Here is a 22,232-nt window from a genome sequence, read left to right on the forward strand (position 1 = left end):
ATACCTTTTATGAAATTTACAATTTACAAGTCTTAATTAATGAGCGTTCGTAAAGAGCTTTGGAACACTTAAAGGTGCTGCAGAAATCTACGTAATGATTATTAATTAGGTAATTTTCTCATGGCTCAAGCACTGACGGCAGGACAGTTACATTGCAGAGGGATGACGCTGCATCGATCCGTCATGACACGGGGATGCAAAAGCAAGAACTGCAGCTGCCTCCTGCGGCCCCTGCACCACCTGCAGGGCTTGTTTCGGGACCCTCGTGGTATCTTGCTCACTAGGCCCCACGGGACAAGCTCCTTGGGCTCAAGCCCAGAAATGTCGTGGCATAAAGGAGCTTGAAGAGGAATTGGGCTGCGAGTTATGCATTTGGAAAGCTAATTCCTGTCCATTGGTATGGAGTGCCAAAGCCCACAGGAAAGGGGACATGGTTTGGGTTTCTTCCATGCTCGCCGTCGCTGGACTTCATTGCTCTCAGCTGGTTCTCCAGCATTCACGGCAATTTCAAAGGCATAAGGTTATTCAGTTGGCTGCACGGATCAGGTGTAGCTGTGTGATTTTGGGAGAGCTGCTTTCTGGCGCTGTGCCTCAGTTTACTCATGCATAAACCAGAATGTATAGTAATAGTCTTTATAAAAAGTGTTTGTAAAGCATTCGTATCATATACTGCGCTTCAGAGATCAATGTAAGCAATGTGTTATAACTACAAACGTCCTTTGTAGCTGAGAAAAGAGAAGATTTGCCTCGGGAGGATAATTAAGAGGATTTTTGTGGCAGGATTCGGGACGCAGACGGAACTGACTTATCAGACACTCCGCTTTCTAGCACCCATGCAGTGTTCCCACATCCTGACCGGCGCTATGCTGCCTGGCAGGGTTTTCTGGTTACCAGTGGATGGAATGACAGAGCTGCAGGAAGCCCCGCCGCATTTCTGGCACCACACGAATGCACCGACCGGTGCCACCGCGCACCTCATGCAGGGCGGGGATGGCCTTTTGCCTTTAGGGACCAGGGCCTCGCTCGGACGGGGACCAGCAGCTTGTGGCTGCCTTCACTGGGACTGCAGAGTCCCCACGCCAATGCTCAGACTGATGTGGGGTCTGTCGGGCTGTCGGTCTCCTCTGCCCCAGCCCCTGTGGCCAAAGGGGCCATTTTGGGCCTACGTCTCGGAGGTCTCCAGGGCGCTTCACAGGGCACCTCGGCTCTCGCCGGCCCTGCCATGCCGGTCCCTCCTGTCCCTCGCTCGCTGTCGCCTGTCCCCAGGGCAGGCTGTCACCCTTAGCCCACGGGACGTGCCCAAAATTGCCGGAGCGTCCCCAAAACACCTCCTCGAGGCCCTCCTGCCCTCATCCAACATGGCCGACCGCGCCTCACTCCGCCCAGCGCCCCTAGCCCTGATCAAAGATTGCCGGCCTCCCCCCCACCCCCGCCGTGGACACCCCCGCCGTGAGCTTCTTGCCCTCATCCAAGATGGCCGCCCCTACTCGCGGATTGGCTGGTCTGCCCGACGCCGGGGCGGCCATGTTGAGTGAGGCGGGGGCCGCGGCCACATCCCGTCATGCTTGGCGGGCCGCCGGCTGCCCGGAAGAGGGAGCGGGGCGGTTGTTGACAATATGGCGGCCGCTGGCGCCTCCGCGGGAGGAAGAGGCGGAGGGAGAGGAGGCGGCGGGCGGAGGAAGGAGTCTCATTCATAGGGAGCCCGGCTCGCTGCCCTCGCCCCCTCCCTCCCCTTCTTCCCCCCTCCCCAGCGGCCGCCTCGCCCCTACCCGGCACCATGTCCTTCTTCAGGCGGAAAGGTAGGGGGGCGGCGGGCGGGAGGCCCGGGGCTGAGGGGCGGCTGCCGGCCTCGTCCCCAGCACGGCTGCTGGGCCCCGGCCCTGCCCCTCCGGGGACGGCGACCGGGCCCCGAGAGGAAGCTCGGCCCCTGCGGAGCGGGCTCCCCGCAAATGACGGTCAGTCCCGGCACCTCCCGGGGACGGGGCCCTTTTCCTCCCTCAGGGTTCGGGGAAGAGGTCGGGGGGGGGGCCGGGGCTGTGCGGGGATCGCTGCTGCGGGATCTGGGGGTGTCGGCTGCGATCGGGGCTCCCCCAGTGACCTCGGGCAGCCCCAGCTGCGGGCCGTGGTGAACGCCGGGCTGCAGCCTCCGTCCTTCCCGGGGCGGCTCTGGCAGCGGCTGTAGCTGCAGCGCTCGCACGGTTTCCACCCTTCTTCCGTACGGGAGGAATATAGCTTAGCAGTTCTGAAACAGGGGGCTTGTGCAGTTCGGTGGGCTGGCATGACATGTCTCATACCTCGTGCAATTTTTGAGCCTCTTTAACTGTTTACAGAATATTTTTTTCACAATGCTGATATACAAGGTTTCAGAAATATAATAGGCTACGTATGTTAGAGCGGGAGCTAAAAACCCTAATTGAAAGAGGGACCTCATCGCACTGAGTTCTTCGTAAAAGCCAAAGGAGTCATTGACAATTTATTTTGTAATACGTTTGTTGGTGTTATGGAGCACAAGCTAAGATTTGAAATTTAGGACTCCTGAAATCTTTGTAATATTCCTACAGCACAAATGGATATAGTTCAAATGTTCTTTGAGAGTGAAACATTTTGAAGGCGCTTGTTCTACAGCTTGTGATGAAATGTGGTGTAGTGCACTTTCAATCTGCACGATATGTGGTTTGAGTGGTTTTTGTTGAAAGCGGCACCTTTTAGGAAGGGCCTCTTGGGAAAGTAGTTCTGTTATCTCGTAATGCTGTAGTTCAAGCAACACGACCAGCGCTTTTCCAGCAGTGGCTGCTACAACGCTCTCCTAAAGCATTTCTCGGTTACTAAAGCCCAAGATGTACGTCTTGGGAGGCAAGACTGTAAGTTAGGAAGAAAGAACGTATTATCTGAGATGATATTTTTGCTCTTGACTGATGTATCCTCTTGTAAGCTTGCTCAGCCAAAGTAGCAGCGTTGAAAATTTCATTTTTTATAGAGGTTAGTGCAGTAGTGCTGGAAGAAATGAGTTTAAACTTGTGTTCATATTAGTAGTTCTGAAGACTCTTGAAGTCCACTGAAGGTTTTGCAAGTGCCATAATCCTTTTTTGGATGTTTACATACTAATGTTGAGCTGTAGAATAAAACTTTCATACTGCTTATAAACTGCTCAAAAATAGCTTCTGCTGCTTCGTTGATGAAGAGAATTGTGGAGCTGATGTTCCATCCTGATGCATAATCATAGGAACAATGTCCAGCTTTGGCAAAAACTTTCTCAGGGAGAAAATAAAGAAATGTCTAATGGAGTATCTGTTTGTGTTACTTTGATTAAAGGATCTTTGGTCAGAGAAGCACTGTCAGAACTGTTAAGGAGAGGAGAGAAGTAAGCTGGGTTGTACATAAAATAATACTGTTTTGTATAATCTCCATTTTAGATACTGGCTTTTAGAGATCTTAAACTATGCGGCTGGGAGAAAAGCAACAAAATAAGGGTTATGATAAAACACTGTAGACTAGACACATGCAGTCTAAAACCCTATAAAAGCATCAGCATTCTTGGGGTGAGCTACTGTTGTTTAAGAGGATATTGCATTGGGTAAAAATTAAAACAATTTTCCAAAATTAAATCATAGTAAGGATCATAAGACTACTAACATGTAGAAAAATCAAAAACAATAGTGAATTTTTTTTTTTTTTTAGCATGGGCCTTAAAATAAAAATCTAGAAGACTGAGGGTGGGTAATAGGTTGAGAAATTAACATTTGAACCAGCAGCTGGGTGCTTGAGGGCAGATTATGAAATTGTTATCAATGAAACAGCCAGACTACATGCTCATTCACTAGGGATATCTTGGAAATAACGTACGCGGTCCTACTAGTTGGCTGAGCTCTGAAGTCTTATATTGTTTTTTGTACACGTACATGTGTGAACAGTTTAGGTTTGTTCATTCTTCTGTATTTCAAGATGTGAATTAAAATTCTCAAATGTCACGTGGCCGGCTTGCGTCGGTTTGATGCATTACTCCTTTGTGAATGGGGTTTGCTACTGGAAATTCTCACAAAGTCTTAGGCCTTGGTCATCATGTACCGCAGTTTTCTCTCTGGCTTCACACAGACACCAAGTGACATCCGTTTTTTTGAGGAAAGTGAAAGTAATTTCCTTTAGTGAAACTTCACTCTCTAAGATTTGGTCTTGTCATGTATAGGAGTTTTCTTTTGTCCTCTGCTGTTACCTACTTCATTTTGTTCTGCGTGAAGCTGATGGGGACAAAAGAAGCCTGTGTATAAAGAGGTTAGGAACATGAACCAGGAGTCTGTGTTACCAGTAATAAGTAGGTAATTAGACAGAGAGGAACTGAGTAGTTGGTAAGAAGGAACAGACGTATTTAAACTGAAAATAGGCTTATGGAGGACTCTTCTGTTGAAACTCAGGAATCATTGCTGATAGTTAGGAATCAGTTTGATGAATCAACTATTGGAATAATTTTGGAAAGACAAAGGTTCGTAATACTGTATAGAGATTGCTTCGTTCCAGTTGTACCTCAGTGTTACTTCAGACATGCGGATTTTTTTCAATGATTTTTTTCTCCTGCATATCAGCACACCCTCGGTTATGTAAAAGCTGGTTATTCTCACTGTTCACAGCTGCATCTGGCTGCAAGAGTTCAGTTTTAAAAGAAAAAAGCTCTTTTAATGGAGGCTTAAACCTGTCTGTCAGAGAGGGAATGTGCTAGCTGCTGGCTTAAATCTTACAGGCTGAGTTGCCAATTCACAGACCTGCAACGTTTATACTTCTCGCAGTGAAGGCTGGCAGCACGGCAGTGCTGCAGCCGCCACCGTGCAGGACAATTATGTAACCAGAGACCGAAGTTTCCCTTTAAAATATTTAAAATACTTAGGTCAGAGTAGGAAAGGTTGGGGTTTTTTTTTGTAATCTGCTTGTGTTTTGTGATGTAAATGTTTGATTGTGCTGGGTTATGATTTGTGGTTACGTTTGGAAGGACTCCACAATTGGTGTTCAAAGATGACCTATTTGTAGTAATAATCCAAGCCTGAAGCAGCCAGAGAAGGTTTTGCTAGTAGATCGTGTTCTTCAGTGTCACCACTTGATTTGTTTCTCATGCCATACTGTTTATGGACTCCTTTGGTTTCCTTTTTTTTTTTTTAAACAAATCTCCTCATTTACTTCCTTTAGGAGCTTCCTTTAAAAAATAATAACAAAAAAATTGCTTTTGCATCACAACTTTTTTTAAACTATCGTCTTCCCATCAGTTGCTTGCCATAGGTTTGATGATAGTTAAGCAATATTATTTGTGAGAGAATTAACTATTTGCAGTGTGTTTCCAGAACATTTCTGTGATATCCGTCATGACTGAGGAGTCATGGGCTGGCTCTGGCTTCATGGAGCTGCTTCCATGTACATCTCTTCGGCTGTGTGTGTTGCACTGCTCTTCCTGGAATACAAGGGAGATGTTGTTTTTAGAAGTGTGATTTCTAGTTCATAGAAAGCATCTGCCAGCGCCCTACACTTAAAACACATCTATCCCATTCTTTCCAGTTAATGTGATTTATTAAAGTAACCTTGAATGTAGCCTTGCTTTAATCATGTAGACAGCAAGCATCTTTCTCAATGTTAATTTTAACATACTGTATTTCATTGAACTTAATTCACAGATAAGGTTTTGCTTTTGAAAGTAAACCAACACAAAAGCTTTGAAAGCCTCTGTCTGTTACTAGATGTGCAGATTTAAATAAGAGAGATCAGTTCTAACAAAATAGTTTACATCTGCCTCTGATACTTGCTGAAGTTGGGAATTTTATGTCTGTTCTCTGGTAAATGCCACTAGTCACCCAAAAGAGCATTAACATTTTCCTTTGTATTTTACAGTGAAAGGCAAAGAACAAGAAAAGACCACAGATGTGAAAGCAATTAAAAGTAAGATCAATATTTATTTTGTCTATAAATTCAGATATCTAATATCATCTGCCATTTGTATTTTAACCAGTGGCATAATTTCCTTATGACTGAGCGCAGATGTGATATATGCCTTAAAAAACAAAACAAACCCAAAACTTAATTCTGTTTCTGAGTATTTATAGTAACTAATCTTTCCTAGTCATCTTGCTGAATCTGTAAGTACAGAGTGTTATTAAATTATGTCAGACATGAGCTTTAATTCAAAGTGATCGTGCAATTCAGTCACCTTGCAAATAGTGGTTATTCCTTATCTGCAACAAATTGCTTTTAAAGTTTCTTGCTTACATGTAGTGTACTTTGCAGTTTTGAAAATGCAGCTTAACTGTGTCTAATTTGCAAAAGAAGCTGCCAGTGTCTGATTTAACTTTGACTGATGTGAGACTGAAGATCTGAATCTTGGTCAGAATGAATAGCTATTCTAGTGCTGCTCCATGTGATACAGAAATCTTGCTGCTAAATCTGTTAGGAGAGAAAAAAAATCTTGATGGGAAGGAAGTTTATAAACGGTGGGAAAACAAGATTATTTATCCTGTCAGTTTTTATTGCAATGCTAAAAGGAGGTGAGGTAATTTGTGTGAAGCTGATCTGTTACTTTTATATCCTCAGACAAAATCCTGTTTCTGTACTTGTTAATGTGTTTTCTGGATATCAAGAGAAAATTAAAGGATTTTTTCGCCTTGGTGGTCTGTCTTTCAAATCAAATATAGGAAACAGTAAGTTGCATCCATTTAATAGCACACACTGTGATTTCAGTGCAACTACGACTTCCGATGACTAGCTGAAAGAGTTTACCAGGAAAAGGCTACGGTATGGTGACCGTGTAAATAAAAATAAATTTGAAAATATATTGTATTGCAGACTGTGAGCTGCTGCAAACAGAGCATCTTTCCAGTTTGGCACGCAGCTATTCCATGATCTGTATGATGTTAGGTTAGCGATGTAGTGCTATCTGGAGGTTTTGGAACAAGTGTTTGATCCTTAGATTAAGTAGGACAATTTTTCCTCAAATGTTTGTAATATAAAATTAAATTTGACTCTAATTCACAAAAGCCTAAACCATTATGAGGAGTGTGGCTCTGGTTCTACATGAGTAGCCTCCGCCGAGTTTCCCCAGTTGCTGTCATCAGCCAAGCAACTGGCTGCCATCTATTGGCCTCGGAAAAAAATGTGTTTTCTCTGTTATTGCTGGTATTAAATACCAAAGGCTTTGTAAGAGGCAGCAAGCGGTGTCCTGGTACCAAACACTGCAACTGGAGAAACACTTTGCAATAACTTAAACATTTTAACTCTCCTATACCGTTACTCCTAAGGTATCTGTTACCGTGACGTGCAAGTGTGAAGTTGTCAACTTCTGTCATCATGTGTCATAAAATTGTGAATAAAAATAAAGTTATGCAGTGTGAAAGTCATCAAAACCAAGTTGCTTGACACCTTGATGAAACACATAGTTAGGAAGTAGTGTGCTGAGATAATGTGTCATCTGACTTGCTTTATTTTTGAGTCGGAGGTGTAAGATGTCCTTGCATGACATCCTAATCAAATGCAATTTCCTGAGAGCTTTTGAACCTGCTATGAGCATGTTCTGTTTTTTCAGCTTTGTCATCAATTAACAATTAGTTGATGCTTTTTCACTGGCAGAGTTTTGTGTGAGGAAGTTCTTTGTTCTCTTTGAGCTCAAATAGCCAGCCGTGTTCTAAAACAGCTAGAGGAGGTTAAGGCTTATAACCTGGGTTTCATCAGAGATACTTCCTTATTGCTTTTTTCCTCTTAAAACCAAATAGAGGCAAAGAAAATATTTTTGAAAAATATTCTTGTTAAAACTCACAGATAGCTGTGTAGTTCAGGATTTTGTAACACATTTTAGCCTTCAAAAAGGTATGGAAATGGATTGGCAAGAACATTGCAACTGAACTGAATTGTTGACAAAGTATTAAGCTGTTACGATAGCAGTTATCAAGGAAGTAGGAAGACTCAGGAATAATATTTCACGTGTAAACTTAGACTTGGCGTCTTTTGATTAGCTACTGAATAAGGAAAATATAGGTGGGTGGGTACCACTGGTCTATTGGAAGTGAGTTTGTTCTTGCTGTAATAAAACTTGTTTATTTCTGTGGTCTTTACTCTTATCAGACCCTTGATCAAAGATGACACACAGTGGTACAAAGAGGTTTTTAATAAGATTGACTCTTTCAAACTCTCTGGCATATCTTGGGGTGCTTAGCATTGGATACCTCTTAGAAGAGGTCTTGGGATCCTTGTCTTTTAATCATTCCTGTCTTGATTCCAGCTCCAATACCAGTACATTCCCCTCAAAGAAGCACTAGAAATCATGCCTTGCTGGAGGCTGCAGGACCAAGCCATGTGGCAATTAATGCCATCTCTGCCAACATGGACTCTTTTTCTAGCAGTCGGACAGCTGCCCTTAAGAAGCAGCCAAGTCACATGGAAGCTGCTCATTTTGGAGACTTAGGTAAGGCTTCATCAGCTCTATAATAACGTCAACGTTTATTTTTATTCTATGTATATTAGTGGTATGCTCACCATCCTTTGGTTTTCAGGCGAGTAGATTAGGTAATTAAAAAATTTGACTGCTGTTACAATAGCGTCTGTGTTACCCTAGAAGGGTTTTCAATGGGGACAGTACATTTGTTTGTGAAGAGGTTCCTTTACTTTGTGTACCACTGCTATGTTGGAATCGTCTCTTCACCAGTTGCGTTGCAGGACATTTTTGTATCGAATACCCATGTCTGTAGTACAATATGGAGTCATTCCCTTTATATTTTTCTTCAGGCAGATCGTGTCTGAATTATCAGGCTCAAGAGACCAAATCAAGCCTTTCAAAGACCCTTGAACAAGTTCTGCAGGACAATGTAGCCCTCCCTTATTTTATCCAGTTTATGGAACTACGCAGAATGGAACACTTGGTTAAGTTTTGGTTAGAGGCTGAAAGCTTCCACTCCACCACATGGTCCCGTATAAGAGCACATAGCCTGAACACAGTTAAGCAGAGTTCGTTGGCAGAGCCAGTGTCACCCTCAAAACAGCAGGAAATGGCGTCGTCTTCTCCAACTGGATTGCTTGAGGAGAGACTGGAGGATTCTAGCACAGTCCATCTGCTCAGGACCAAGCCAGTGGCTTCGGACAAGAACGACAGAACTAGCAACAGCCAGAACCACGTGCTCTTGGGTCAGGAGAGTGATAATACCGGTGTTCTTTGTCTAAGAAAATCTGAGACAGGGACCCATTCTGTTCCAGCTGATCAGCAAGAATCTTCCAGGCTTACAGTATCAAATAGAAACAGCCCCTCCTCTGCACTAAAAGACTTGTCAGGAAAACTCATGAAAAGTAAGTACCACGTGTTCCCGTTCTTTAAAAAGGTGGGGAGATGGGAAACATACTAGCTGCTGCTTGCTCTGTGCGGTGAGCTGCCTCGGTTCTCACGTGTTCTTAGTAAGTATGATACAATGTTGCGAGGAAGAAAATAATTTTGTGTATTGGTAATGTTAACTTGCTGTATAAGCTAGTGGTCAGTTTGAGCTATGTATTGTTTGACTGTCTGGTTGTTTAAAAATAAATATGCTGCTGAAGAGACTTCAAAATCATTATGTACTCTAATAAGCTTAGGTTACTTCTGTTCTTACATGTATAATCTTAAGAAATGAAGATGAACATTGCAATGTCCCGTTCTTCCCTCACCCATCCCATCCCAGCTTAAAAGAATTGCAGAAAATTTGGATGATGGGGCTGAGAATTGATAATTAACTTTCCACGGAAGGTAAATATCCTGTATCACGTAAAATGACATAAGTAATGGTTACAAGAGACTTGTAGAGATTTTTGTGTGGAACGTACTGTTTTTATTCTTGGATTTATTTGATAGAGTTCCTCCCCTTGTAACTGATTTGTTCTCATTTGGATTCCACCTCTTCAGAGGCTACTGGAAGTAAGGATAAAATTAAAATATTTACTTTTGGTAGTAAGCTACATGCACAGTAACCTGTTTCTCTACTTCACATCTACTCAGTCCTCCCTCATTTGTGCAAGTCTGCAGACAAAAAGGAAACACTCCTTTCTTCATATTGGTTCCTTTTGTTTGCCCAACTGTTTCCTTGTGTTGCATCCCTTTCTCTTGCTGTTTGTCTTTCTCATATAGTTAGTTATCATGTACCTCCACAATACATAACCTCAGCCCCAAAGTAGCTTAAACAAACGCCATGATACTTTAGTCATGAAAAGCACCTCTGCTTTCTGACGTCTAAAAAGAATTTGAAAGTACTAGGTACTTTTTGAGAAATCTGAGAAGTCTGGAGTATAATTTTTTTCTCTCTTCCAGAGCAGTGTCCCAGCTCTCAAAAGATGACATGTAAAGCCTACATCTTGTTTTGAGGCATCCCATTTTAAGATTATTTTTTTTTTCCTTTTAATTCCTTGATAATGCAAGTGTTTTATATTCTCTATGATGAGAGCTAGAAGTTGGGAACTTCACTGCAGTTCTTGCCAGAAAGGTGTTACTTCTGGGACTAAGGTGTGCAGCTGAGGAAGAGGGTGCTGTCTTGTCTGGTGGTAGGGAATTCAGAGCTACGTTGCTTTATTCCATCTCACTAGTCAGTCCATGCTGGGCTTATTGTGACCTGGCTAGAGATAACACAGTCACTGTAGCTTGTCAGTAGCAAAGTATCGAGTAGTGGACTGAAAGCTTCATGGGAAGGAAACTTGTCGCTGATAATTAGATACTTGCTTTTCTGAAGAGCAGACGTTTGTTATTCACTCCTCGGTTTAGACCTATGCCAAGGCATTCAAAGTTTGATTCTGTATTTCTTCCTTGTAGGTATAGAACGGGATGCAGTTAGTACTTTTACCAAATATATTTCTCCAGATGCTGCTAAACCAATACCTATTACAGAAGCAATGAGAAATGACATAGTTGGTAAGAATGTATACTGCCTACTCATTTCAGAGCTTCCTCCTTCCCCATAAAAATGTATCTTTAATACCACACACACTCATATTTCTTTTTACTTTTATGAATTTTAAAGTCATTTATAAAAAGATAGTAGATCACGTTACAAGTATCAGTGGATCTCACCTTTCAGTAGTGCTGTGCAGTATCCCCAGAAGAACTTTCAGAGACTTTGCTTAAATTAGTGAAAGAATTCCTGGTCGTTATGGAGGGAGTCCAGATTTGAGTCTCAATCAAATATTTTAGCCGTAATATTATCATTCAGCTATCTGCAGTACTTTAAAAGCTCTTTTTGCACAGTCAGAACCAGCTGAGTCTAGTAGATTTGAACTGCAATTTTTCATTAACTAGTCATCACTCATGTCTTTCAGCTTGATCAGCCAAATGCATGTTAAAATTAACCTGGTCTTTCTTTGCAGCAAAGATTTGTGGGGAAGATGGACAAGTGGATCCTAACTGTTTTGTTACAGCACAGTCAATAGTGTTTAATGCAATGGAACAAGAGTAAGTTGCTTGAATGGTTTGGCTTCTTGTGTCTATTGTCCTTTGGCAAAAGGTGGTTCTGTTAAAAAAGTTTATGGAGGCATAACTGTAATCACTCTTGAAACTGCTCAGATCTCTTCCTCCAAATCCATTCTTGTGGTCACTTGCTGAAGTTGTGTGTGCATGCTATTACTGCATTCTGTATATCTTTCTTGTGTCATTTGTAAACCTGCACCGTTTCTTGCTTGTTTTGCTTTTATCTGACTGAAAGTAAAAGACTTCTGGGGCACGAACTAATTGGTTCATAAGGTGCCTTGAATGCCGTTGACCCTGAATAACTAATTGTTATTCTATCTGTGTGCAGGCACTTTAGTGAATTTTTGCGAAGTCATCATTTCTGTAAATATCAGATTGAGGTGCTGACTAGTGGGACTGTTTATCTGGCTGACATACTTTTCTGTGAATCAGCCCTGTTCTATTTCTCTGAGGTGAGTGTTAGGTTTTGGGTTTGCTTTTCTAATTCCTTTCTACCAAATGGAAAAAACTAATCATCCCCTGATGGCTCTAATAAAGACACCTCAAATATAATAACAAAGATGAGGTGTATCTTTTTCTGGGAGAAAATGCATTGAGTCGTTTCCTGCCCACGTGTAGAACTATTTCAAATGTTCAAACCTGTACACCGTGTTGTAGAATGAGTATTTGTGCATATCTTCTCCAGTTAGTGAGTGCTTCTAAGTGTCTCTTTGCTTTGTAGAAGCTTTGACGTAGTCATCTTAATCTTGCCAAATGAATTAGTGACTTTGATAGCCTTAAGCATTCTTACAGATAACAAGTAATTCACTAGCTTTACGTAGAGAGGATACCAGATTGGAATGTGGTAGGCTAAATGTATGATTCTACAGTTGTGGGGCCCTATACCTTTAGGGAATCATCTGTTAGTGGTAAAATACTTGTCCTGATAGTCTGACAAGCCAATGTCGTTTGAAACAGCAAGCTGGGAAGCTGAGACAATATGCTGAGTTCAATGTAAGCTAAGCATAGCATGAAAATAGTGTTTCCTCTGTCTTTGGTACGATACAAATAAATAGTTGTTTGGAAACTAAATGTGAAAATCAGTACAGAAAAGAAATGTCAGAAGTTCTTTTTTCTTTCTTTTTTTTTTTAAACAAACTAAATCTGTCTGCAACACTGTATCTGAAAATTCAGAATATTTATATGACCTGATGACAATTTTGCATCATTAATATACGGACTATGTTTCTTGTTTTAAATGGGAAGGAGCAGGTTTGTCTATGCTTATTAAAAGTTTCTTGCTAAAACTTCTTTAATTTCTCCTCTTTTTTTAATTTCCCTTCCAGTACATGGAGAAGGAAGATGCAGTTAATGTATTGCAGTTCTGGTTGGCAGCAGATAACTTCCAGTCTCAACTTGCTGCCAAAAAAGGCCAGTATGATGGGCAAGAAGCACAGAATGATGCCATGATTTTATATGACAAGTGAGGGAGTTCAACAGTTATTTGTTTCTGAAGCTCTAATTTTGTGCTTGTAGTTTTGTTTTGCACTATGCAGAAGGAACTTGTCTTTCAAACCATAGCTCTGCTGTCTTGCACTGTTATGCTGAAATGCATTTTATTAAGGTGGCCTTCGATGTGTATGCACACAAGAACTTTGAAAATTTTTCTGTATACATGAGGAGAAAATCCTTACAAGGACTCCATTCTTAAACACAATTCAGAATTTTCAAGACTTGATTGCTTGAGTTGATGTTTGGTCGTGAAATATCAAAGCCAATTGGTTGCCATTTGAAAATGTAAAGGATTTAAACTTAATAGCAGATGCATCACTGTAGAAAAACCTTAAGGTTTAGATACTGTTACCCGTTTAAAGTAGGCTGTAGGACCTGTTATCATACATAGTAAAAGCCAAATAGTGCTTGTGGTTAGTGTTTCAAAATATTTTCCTTTTTTTAAGGAAGTGATCAGATCCCTTTTAATATCAGACTTCCCTCTCACTCTCAGTAGTGTAACTTTTTTCCTTTATTTTGTGCTTCACCTTAGCAATAATGCAACTGGAAGACAGACATCAAAACTGCTTCCGGAAAAAGTTTGTTCTTAAGCTTAAGTGTGAGACTCATTGCCACAAGCTTGTTGAGTTATTACCCTAGTAGGAAATAAGAATGGGAGAGGAAGCAAACAATTCACTCTGACTTCCATCAGTCATCCCCCCACTCCATCCATAAATTCAGTGTTCAGTGATGCGCTGAGTAGAGCAAACGCTGCTTCAGAGTTCTGGGTGTTTCCTGCTTCATTCCTGCTTCCCTGCTACAACGCTGTGTGTGTAAGATTCTGCTCATCAGTAGTCACATGACGCTCTGTTTCTTTTATCTGTATCTTCAGGGCAAGGCTTTATCAAAAATGTTTCTGTGACTTGGGGATTTTCTTCCCCTGTAGTGAGTGAGGCTCAGTTCTATGTATGTTTTTGAAGCCAACACCATCTAGAGGCTGCAGCATAATTAATGATCTTCGGCGGAAAGGGTGGGTACTAATCACCTGCAAAGTTTTGCAAATCCTTTTGTGTTGTCGTCTTCCCCTGTCCGGTGCTGCAGGTACTTCTCCCTTCAAGCCACGCATCCTCTTGGGTTTGATGACTCGGTGAGGTTAGAGATTGAATCCAACATCTGCAGGGAAGGCGGTCCTCTCCCTAACTGTTTCACTACTCCCTTACGGCAGGCGTGGACTACTATGGAGACGGTGAGATACCTTCTTCAGAAAGGTTTTGGCAGTTAGTAAAGATGATGTGGAGATTCTGCAGCGTGCCAAGTGTCCCCTTCAGCATCTCTGATTTGTCCTGTTCTATTATCTAGGTAAACAGGAAGTCAGTAAACAAACAGCTTTAGTAAAATTGACTAGACTATTTTCCCCAGCCTGACTTGAAAAGATACCACCCTTTTGTTAATTCTGTGTGAAATGTTTGTCTTGGGTGATTATTGCATTTTAATGGAAGTAACAGAATTTCCTCCCATGTGAATTGCTATCAACAGCTTATTATATATCTTTAGAAAATTTTCGTTCCTGCTGGCAGCAGTTGTTTGCAAGTCTAATACCAGTGGTGTGGCTAATAGTGCAACTCTGGGATACCTGGATACTAGAGATTAATGATTTGATTCTGGAGCTGCAGATGATTTTTGAACAGCATAGCAAAATAACTGTAAGCCTATTGGGTTGTCAGGCTTTTCGGGGGCGGGGGGGAAATCTGAACTTCAGTTCCAGTTACTGGAGGATTTGGTTAATACGCAGTTATTTTTGTTCATTTTGCAGTAGGATTCAAATTAAAAGCAATGCAATTGCTAATCCGGAATAATTCCGTGTGTGGACACTTTTACTTGTGTACCATCTACACAAGGACGGAGGTGTTTGTGTGTTGTGTCCCTTCTGTTCTGCAAACGATCTACAGTAATTGTGCAGACCAGCCTTGATTAAAGAGGACTCCTTCTTCTGTCTCTCAGGTTTTTTTACCTGGTTTCTTGTCCAGCAACCTTTACTACAAATACTTGAATGATCTCATCCATTCAGTACGAGGAGATGAATTTCCAGGAGGGAATATTGCACTGAGTATTCATGGGCCCGGTAGCTCTCCCGATAGCGATTCTATAGGGGGCCCGGATGGCTCTGCCTCCCAGGTATGAGTTTCTTGGTTTGATTCTGTTATAGGAAATGCTGCAATCACTTTTCTGTATCAATATCAAAGTTCATACCCTGTAAGAAAATGTCTTGTAATTTGAAGCTTCCTGTTCCACTTTAACATTAAAGCCTATGTCATATTAGGACATGTTTAGTCTACCTGCTGCTAAGTTTAAACAAACAGTATTGGCATGGCAGGGTGTCTGTCATATTTGTTGTACCCAAAGCCTTGTACTGCTTTTAGTTCTTTGCATCAAAGTTACATTTTTATTAAGCTGTTAATATTCACTGAAGACTGTTTCGCAGTGCCATAACATTTAAGAATGCTTTTTATTAGAAATAACACTTTTTTTGATCAATACCATAGTTAGAACTTTAGGCAAAAATTGACACTTGTGAATATGCTATAGAACTTAAATATGCAAGTTTTGTGTGCTCAGTCCTATTAAAGTGCCAGATTGTCTGTCTGGAAGAGTACACTCCATTCTAGGGTTTAAGGCATCTATCTACTCAAACATAGAACAATGACAGTTAATACCTGGCCAGGTGGTGTTTGCTAGTTTGTCTCAGCAGACTTTTCCCTACTGTCGTCCTCAAGCTTGCTGGTCTGATAGAAAACAGCCAGACTCCTGACCTTTCCAAAAAGAGAGCTCTGACACTTTACTATATTACCACCAAGGTGCTTTGAGCTGGGGGGTGATACCTGAATTTCGTTTGCATGTATATAGTTTGATGTAAAGCTGAGCATAAAAAAAGTCCATTGCTGGGTAAGGCATTCTCATCATTCGTTAAGCATGATTAGAGCTGTGTGGCTGCTGCTTCGCTGTAGAAACGAGAATGTGACTGGGCTCCTTCGGCTCTCTTACCCTTCCAGAGTCATTGGGAAATGTGCACGGTGTATTTGCTTTGCACGGTGCCCTGGTTGCGGGCCAGCATCTTTCTTTTTTATTGCCTTTCGTGGTGCCGCTTTGAGAGCTGTGTTCCCGTGTGGGCCTAGACTCAGAAACGGGCAGTGGAGCTCATTACGCTCTGAAACCATCCCAATAGTGTCAGAGATGTGTTTTTAACCAAGAGTTGTCTGTTCCAAAAATTCTAGCTTTGCTTAATTCAGATGTGAAAGAAGAGAGGATAAGCAGATTCTAGCTTATCTGTAACCAGGTCAGCTTGCAAACTGCAAGCCCAGCTGAGAGCAGAAAAGCTAAGCGAGAACTGCTTCTGGCTGAATTGCTTTTATTGAATGCTGCAGTGCTACCATGGGTTTTAAATCCAGTATCTAGACCAACATTATTGATGTACTGTGTTTCAAGCAACTTGGAAGCTGTACTACCTGCTTGTAATATTTTTAAACCTCCTAATTTGCAACTAGAGGGGGAATATTCCCCCCTAGTTGCAAAGTGGGGAATAAAATCTGTGTTCTTGAAATATCCTGCTGCTTGGTAGTCTGAGCAGGAGAAGCTGCTGGTAGTTGGCTTGCTTGGACAATTTAGGAGATGAAGTGCTGCATTTTGTGGTGTGCATTCCTACTTATCTGAATAGGAGAATCTCTGGGTCTCTGCATATTTTTGCATAAAGAACAGCACTTACGCAGAGCAGCAGGAAAGGGGTTTGCAAGGCAGCTGCCATAAATGTTTCTGTTCTGTGTTAAGGTACTAATAGATTGCTGTGCATTTGTGCTCTCCCTGCTGTTGCTCTAATGTTTCCTTGGCTTTTTTCATAATCTTATATAAATACTCCAGGCCAAAAGATAAATGTTTGTTCTCTGTGTATGGGGGAAGTGTAGTGTGTTTGGGAATTGCTTACCAAGTGCACGAGAGGGCTGAGTGAAGCTGCTGCAGCTTTTGAGGTAGTTCAGCGTTACGTACTCACAAACAAATAACTTGCATGTGCACACAGATCTGTTCGGTTGATAATGCTTAGACAGCAGTCCTTACACATACGTATGCTGACCTGTACATTGTGTCTTTGGCTCTGTTCATATAACTTTATCATCCTCTGTTTAAAAACAATGTCATACTGAGTTAGGAATTCATCGCTGCGTAGATGCTCTCTACTTCTTTTATGCTTGCTTAGAGACTTTATGGAGGTTTATCTAAGTGTAAAAGCACTAAAATTGCAGTTTTGTTAAGAAGCTATTAGTTGTCTGCATTGGGCACTAATACTTAGAATTTTTATTTGTAGTCCAATGTCAAAAAGGCTAATGTTAAAATCCTGAAAAATTTTGATGAAGCAATAATTGTAGATGCTGCAAGTCTGGATCCAGAGTCTTTATATCAACGAACATATGCAGGGTAAGGTTCATTCAGTGTATCTCATTCTTTCTAGTTACGTGTTTCACCTCTGTTTCGTTTTTGCTGTGTCCTCTTGCATGGAGAGTACGCATAAATGCAAGATATTGCAATCTTAGTACATGTCTCAATATTTGACAGTAAATTTATTTCAATAGTGTGATTTAACACCAATGTCATAGTGAATGTTTCTCTGACCAGAATGGCAGCCAGAAAAATATTTCCAATTGGTTTTTCTCTTTCTCCTAGTTATTATTCCTCTTTGACTCCAAAATACAGCTAAGTAGTTCCTGTTTGGGGTTGGAACAGGAAAGAATAAGCTCAGATGCCTTTGATATTGTAATGTGCAACTTTGATTTCTCCCTACCCCCATGGTAGAGAAGGGCTTACACTTCATTTCTTTTAGCGGATTGCACAGCTATTCTTCTGTTTCTAAGTTGCTCTTTGTTATAAAGCTCTTCTGCTCTGTGGGTCTCATACAGAAATTCTTTGTTTCTATAGCTACCTTGCTTTTCTATTGCATACCAGTCTTCTGTCCTTTTAGGTACTGTAATCTGTTCTCTCCCTAATGACGTGTTTTTATGATAGTGTAGAGCACTTGCTAGCACTGCCTGTTGGAATTACGTGATTGAGTCATTGAAGCATTTGCCTGCTTCTAGTTTCTAGAAGAATTTTTAAGATATACTTTGAATTCAGATACGTGAGAAGAGTGGGAGATTTTTCCCAGTGTATCAATTTTAGGTGGAAGAGGTGGTAATTGGTAAAATGCCAGTCTTCTGACACTAGAGTCTTCATTTTGGTGGCTTTTTTGTTTTCCTGACTGGTAGCTTTCCATAATGCCAGAGTTCTCTGGGTAACCTGTGTGGTTCTTTTACTCCTCCTCTCTTCAGGAAGATGACGTTTGGACGAGTCAGTGACCTGGGACAATTTATCAGAGAATCTGAACCAGAGCCTGATGTCAAAAAATCAAAAGGTTGGCTTTCCTCTTTCTTTCCATTTCTGTAAACATCTGCAGAACTGCTCTCTTCCTTACTGCAGTCAAGATAAGCAAGATTCCTGACTCTTTCCAGATCTGTTTTAAGCCAAATAGAGATGCTTAGGGGGTTGTCCTGTGCTGAGGCAAAACCCATCTCTGGCCCAGTTTCCTGTCCAAATTCTGCTTTTCTGGTCCAGCTGAACTCCTGGGAGTTCCTCCTGAGCAGCCTGTGGGAGTTGGAGCTGTCGATGGAACCTGACAGGGATGAAAGCCACTAGCAGCTGAGCTGATGATCAAACCTTCAAAGATTTGGTCTTGAGATGAAAAAGAACTTCAGCTCTCCACATGCTTCCCACCCAGTTTGGGATCTGCTGTTAGTGCTGCTTTTCAGCTCTCGTAAAGAGGAATGGTTCGGGCTCAGCGTCTAATGAACCATGGCTCCACGTAATCCCTTGTCTTTCATGCCACTCTTCTGTGTTCTCTAACGCCAGCAGTGCAAACCCTTCAGAAGGATGGAAGGAATTAGCTTTTATAGAGGTGTGCCACAGAGTTTGCTAATATACCTTGCTTGCTGTTTTTTATCTCAACTAGGGTCCATGTTTTCACAAGCAATGAAGAAATGGGTTCAAGGAAACACAGATGAGGTGTGTCCTCTTTTATGTTGTCCTTGTGACTTGCTTTACAGTGTAGATTAGGGAAATGAAGTATTGAAGTTCTTAATCCTGGCTGCTTCTCTGAGTCTCTTTCTGGTGCACCCACAAGAACTGTGAGACTCTGCTAAATATAATTTGGTTGCATGCATGTGTGAAACTAGTTTGATTTTTGCCAGTGCTTGCTGGTTTAACTAATATACTGGTTAACTGTGTGCTTGCAGTCAAGGTTTTTCTTATTATGGTGTTATAAGATATAGCCACAATTAGGAGTGGAGGTGCTGCTGTTCTTTGTTTTTTACGGTGAAGGGGCCACTGTACATGGATTACAGGCTGCATTTTTCCCCGTCGGAGGGGCTTGGACAGGGCCCCAACAGATAAGTCTAAAAACTTCACTAACTCTCTTGGAAATTGCATCAAGCCATAAATACTCACGATAATTGACGTTAATGCTGTACTTGGAAACCAGGTGCATTTCCATCAAGGGAGGATACGTTACTCTGAGTCCCTGAGTTGTGAAGGTTAACCGCGTCTCCAAGGTTGAGCGTGTGAATTATGCTGAGAGGACTGTATTTTTATTTTAAGGATTTGAAGCTATCTGTATTTTGGGATTTTTTTTTTTCCCTACGGCAGGCTCAAGAAGAGATGGCTTGGAGGATAGCAAAGATGATAGTCAATGACGTTATGCAGCAGGCGCAATGTGAACAGCCTTCGGAGAAGGTTACGAAGGTGAGGGGGTGGAAGCTGCCTGTCTTTATCTGACATAAGCCAGACTGTGGGAGGAGCAGAGCTCTTGCTTGCCTTCCTAGTGCATCTGAAACCCACGCTGGTAAATGTTCAAACTGGCGTAGCACGATATGAAGAAACAAAGGTTGGAAGTGTTTCAGCCTACGTATGATGATGTAGGAATTTCTTAACAGACACCTGTAGTGGTTCTCCTGTGCAAGCATTAACACTGTCTTTGTTCATTTCGAGTCTTTACAAACTGCCTTCTTAGTTACAAGGGTGATTTGTGTGTCGATACTGTAATTCCTTATTTGAGTTAACACTTGCTGTTTCGTGTTAATGAATACTGGTATATTTGCCTAAAGTGTCGGTAAAACTCAACAGCTGGAAAGTTGTCTTGTTGGGTGTGCTAATTTACGCGGTGCTGTGTCTACACTTTGAAAAAGGCACAGTAGCCCCGTCCATAGGCTAGTGCTTTAGTGTTGTGTGTTGTTGTTTAGTCACTTTGTTGTACAAGTCCACATGTTCTCTGTTTAAAAAAAAACAAACAAAAAAACCCCCAAAAACCCAACAGTTCTGATGCAACGGCTAGATTTTGTGAAATAATGACGACAGCCGTTTACCAGGTTAATATCTGGTACATCTGACTTTTTAAAAATTAACTTGTGCTGTTTTTAATTATTGAAGATAAACGTGTGCCAAAGCCCAGTTATTAGACCCAAACGGATGGATCCATAGTTTCACTATGTGAAACTTTTTTTAATAAAGCAGTTATAGTTAAATGACTTGTATAATGATTTCACTTAATAGCTTGGCTGCAAATGATACAATTCCAGTCTGGCTAGATGAAAAGGTCACTCAGCACAGTATTTAGAAATATGAAGTGACTGCAGATGCTCTGGATTCAATTAAGCAAGTATGGTTACAGTAATCGGAAAGTTGTGTTGTGGGATTAGGTTTTTTTTTTCCTCTCTCCCAAACTCATAAGCATACCTGGCTTCAACATTTTTAAACACAAAATGTCTTTCTGTTGAGCAATTGCCTTGTATGTTTTGGGGTAAAATGAACTCTAACCCTGTTTTTCCTTTTCCAGCTATGATTTTAGAAATGCCAGAACAGGAAATCTGGTTTTCCGCTTCAAGAATGAGTGAACTTTCCCTTTTGGTGGATTCTTTAACACAGCCAATAAAAACAAAGCACTGTTACTCCAAGCGCCGAAATCTCCCTCGTTCATAAGGAAGAATTAAAAAGAAGCAATCCTGTACCTCCACTGTAGAGCGTGAAGAAACACTTTTTCCTGTTGTATGTGGCATTCACAAAAATGATGGTTTTTAAACAGATGAAGAAGCAGTTTATGAACGTGTCACTGAGAAACTGTGATCAGCTTCACAAATACTTGACCCTGTCTCAAAAAGACTTTTAAGCAAAATATCTGGAATGGGACACAAGCCACGACGGAGGGGAAGGTTTTGCTGTAGTTTCTAGTTCTACTACTTGTAATTTTTAAACACGTAATTGGAAGGGCCATGGGGCGTGTGCCCAACATTGGCCATTGGAGATGTGAACCTGAAACGGTGAATTCATTGGCAGTGAATGACCTAAAAAGTTCTAAGTTTTATTTTTTCCTTACTTGAAATAGATACATATTCAACTGTAAGATAAATGTATTTTACTTCATAACTACATTAACTTTGAAGGCAGCGTAGAATGATCAGGAGCAAAGCCTGGACAGTGTAACTCTTCCTTGTCGAGCTCTTACACCTGCATACACAAATCCCCTGCGTCTAACACAGAGCAGACTCGAAAGCCAGTCTTGCACTCATGCAACCCTCTGCTCCCGAGCCACGGCTCCGAATGCAGCCCACGTTTTGGGGAGACTGTACCCTGTAGACTGCTCCGTTTTCTTTCCATCCCATGAGCAAGGAAAAAAGTAATTGCTGCCATTCTCCATAGCTTGTTGTCCTCCAACCAACATAGTATCTAATTCCAGATGTTTGGTTTACAAAGAAAAACAATTTTTAATGACCTCTGGCCTTCTCCCTGACATTGCCAACACTTGCAACACCTTTAGTTTAAGTAAAAAAGCCACTGTGTTACACAGCACCTCTTTTTTTTTTTTTTTTTTTCCCCCAGTGAATTGATTTTGTGGGGTATCAAAAGTACTCAGCGTCTCATTGTTATGTTATCGCTGCATTTTTAGTATGCAACACTTCTATTCTGGGTTTTTTGTTTTATGATTGCTTTTTTCCTCAAACTTGTGCAAAAAAAATCACTTTGCAAAGAACTCAAATCATCTCCAATGTTCAGAATATCTTGATTGACTAGCAAGTGTTATTCTGTTGCAATATTTGATTGTATAGAGACACATGATACTGTCTATAAAAAAGCAAAAAAGGCTGTGTATAGGTTTTTGGTACTATGTACCACCTCTTATTTCTCTCATGCCCAAGTATTCATGTACTTATAACATACTATATTTAATTGTGTTTTGATTTAAAATATATAAATATTAAAA

The 22,232-nt window shown here is 41.4% G+C and overlaps 1 protein-coding gene across 2 annotated transcripts; it reads left to right on the plus strand.

The window, feature by feature from the left end:
* The first annotated feature begins 1,678 nt into the window (after positions 1-1,678).
* On the plus strand, positions 1,679-22,232 carry AKAP10 (A-kinase anchoring protein 10). Of its 2 annotated transcripts, XM_050908983.1 has the most exons (15): positions 1,682-1,799; positions 5,866-5,913; positions 8,243-8,425; positions 8,746-9,300; positions 10,784-10,882; positions 11,335-11,419; positions 11,763-11,886; positions 12,760-12,896; positions 14,006-14,150; positions 14,906-15,079; positions 17,259-17,368; positions 18,256-18,338; positions 18,933-18,985; positions 19,625-19,720; positions 20,811-22,232. In XM_050908983.1, exons 1-15 carry the CDS (start codon positions 1,778-1,780, stop codon positions 20,814-20,816), a joined length of 1,920 nt encoding a protein of 639 aa, XP_050764940.1. In that variant the 5' UTR covers positions 1,682-1,777; the 3' UTR covers positions 20,817-22,232. The 2 variants fall into 2 exon arrangements, with proteins under 2 accessions (XP_050764939.1, XP_050764940.1); XM_050908982.1 differs by lacking the exon at positions 20,811-22,232 and having other exon boundaries at positions 1,679-1,955; positions 19,625-19,842.

The sequence above is a fragment of the Gymnogyps californianus genome, chromosome 20 (assembly GCF_018139145.2).
Source record: "Gymnogyps californianus isolate 813 chromosome 20, ASM1813914v2, whole genome shotgun sequence".
NCBI classification, from domain to species: domain Eukaryota; kingdom Metazoa; phylum Chordata; class Aves; order Accipitriformes; family Cathartidae; genus Gymnogyps; species Gymnogyps californianus.

What these genes read in the sequence shown, in the direction of transcription:
- AKAP10 (XM_050908982.1), top strand. Translation starts at nt 1,778, where the DNA reads ATGTCCTTCTTCAGGCGGAAAGGTAGGGGGGCGGCGGGCGGGAGGCCC. An exon ending in TATCAACGAACATATGCAGG is followed by an intron (nt 17,369 to 18,255) that starts GTAAGGTTCATT and finishes TCCTCTCTTCAG; the next exon opens with GAAGATGACGTTTGGACGAG. An exon ending in TTCAAGGAAACACAGATGAG is followed by an intron (nt 18,986 to 19,624) that starts GTGTGTCCTCTT and finishes TCCCTACGGCAG; the next exon opens with GCTCAAGAAGAGATGGCTTG.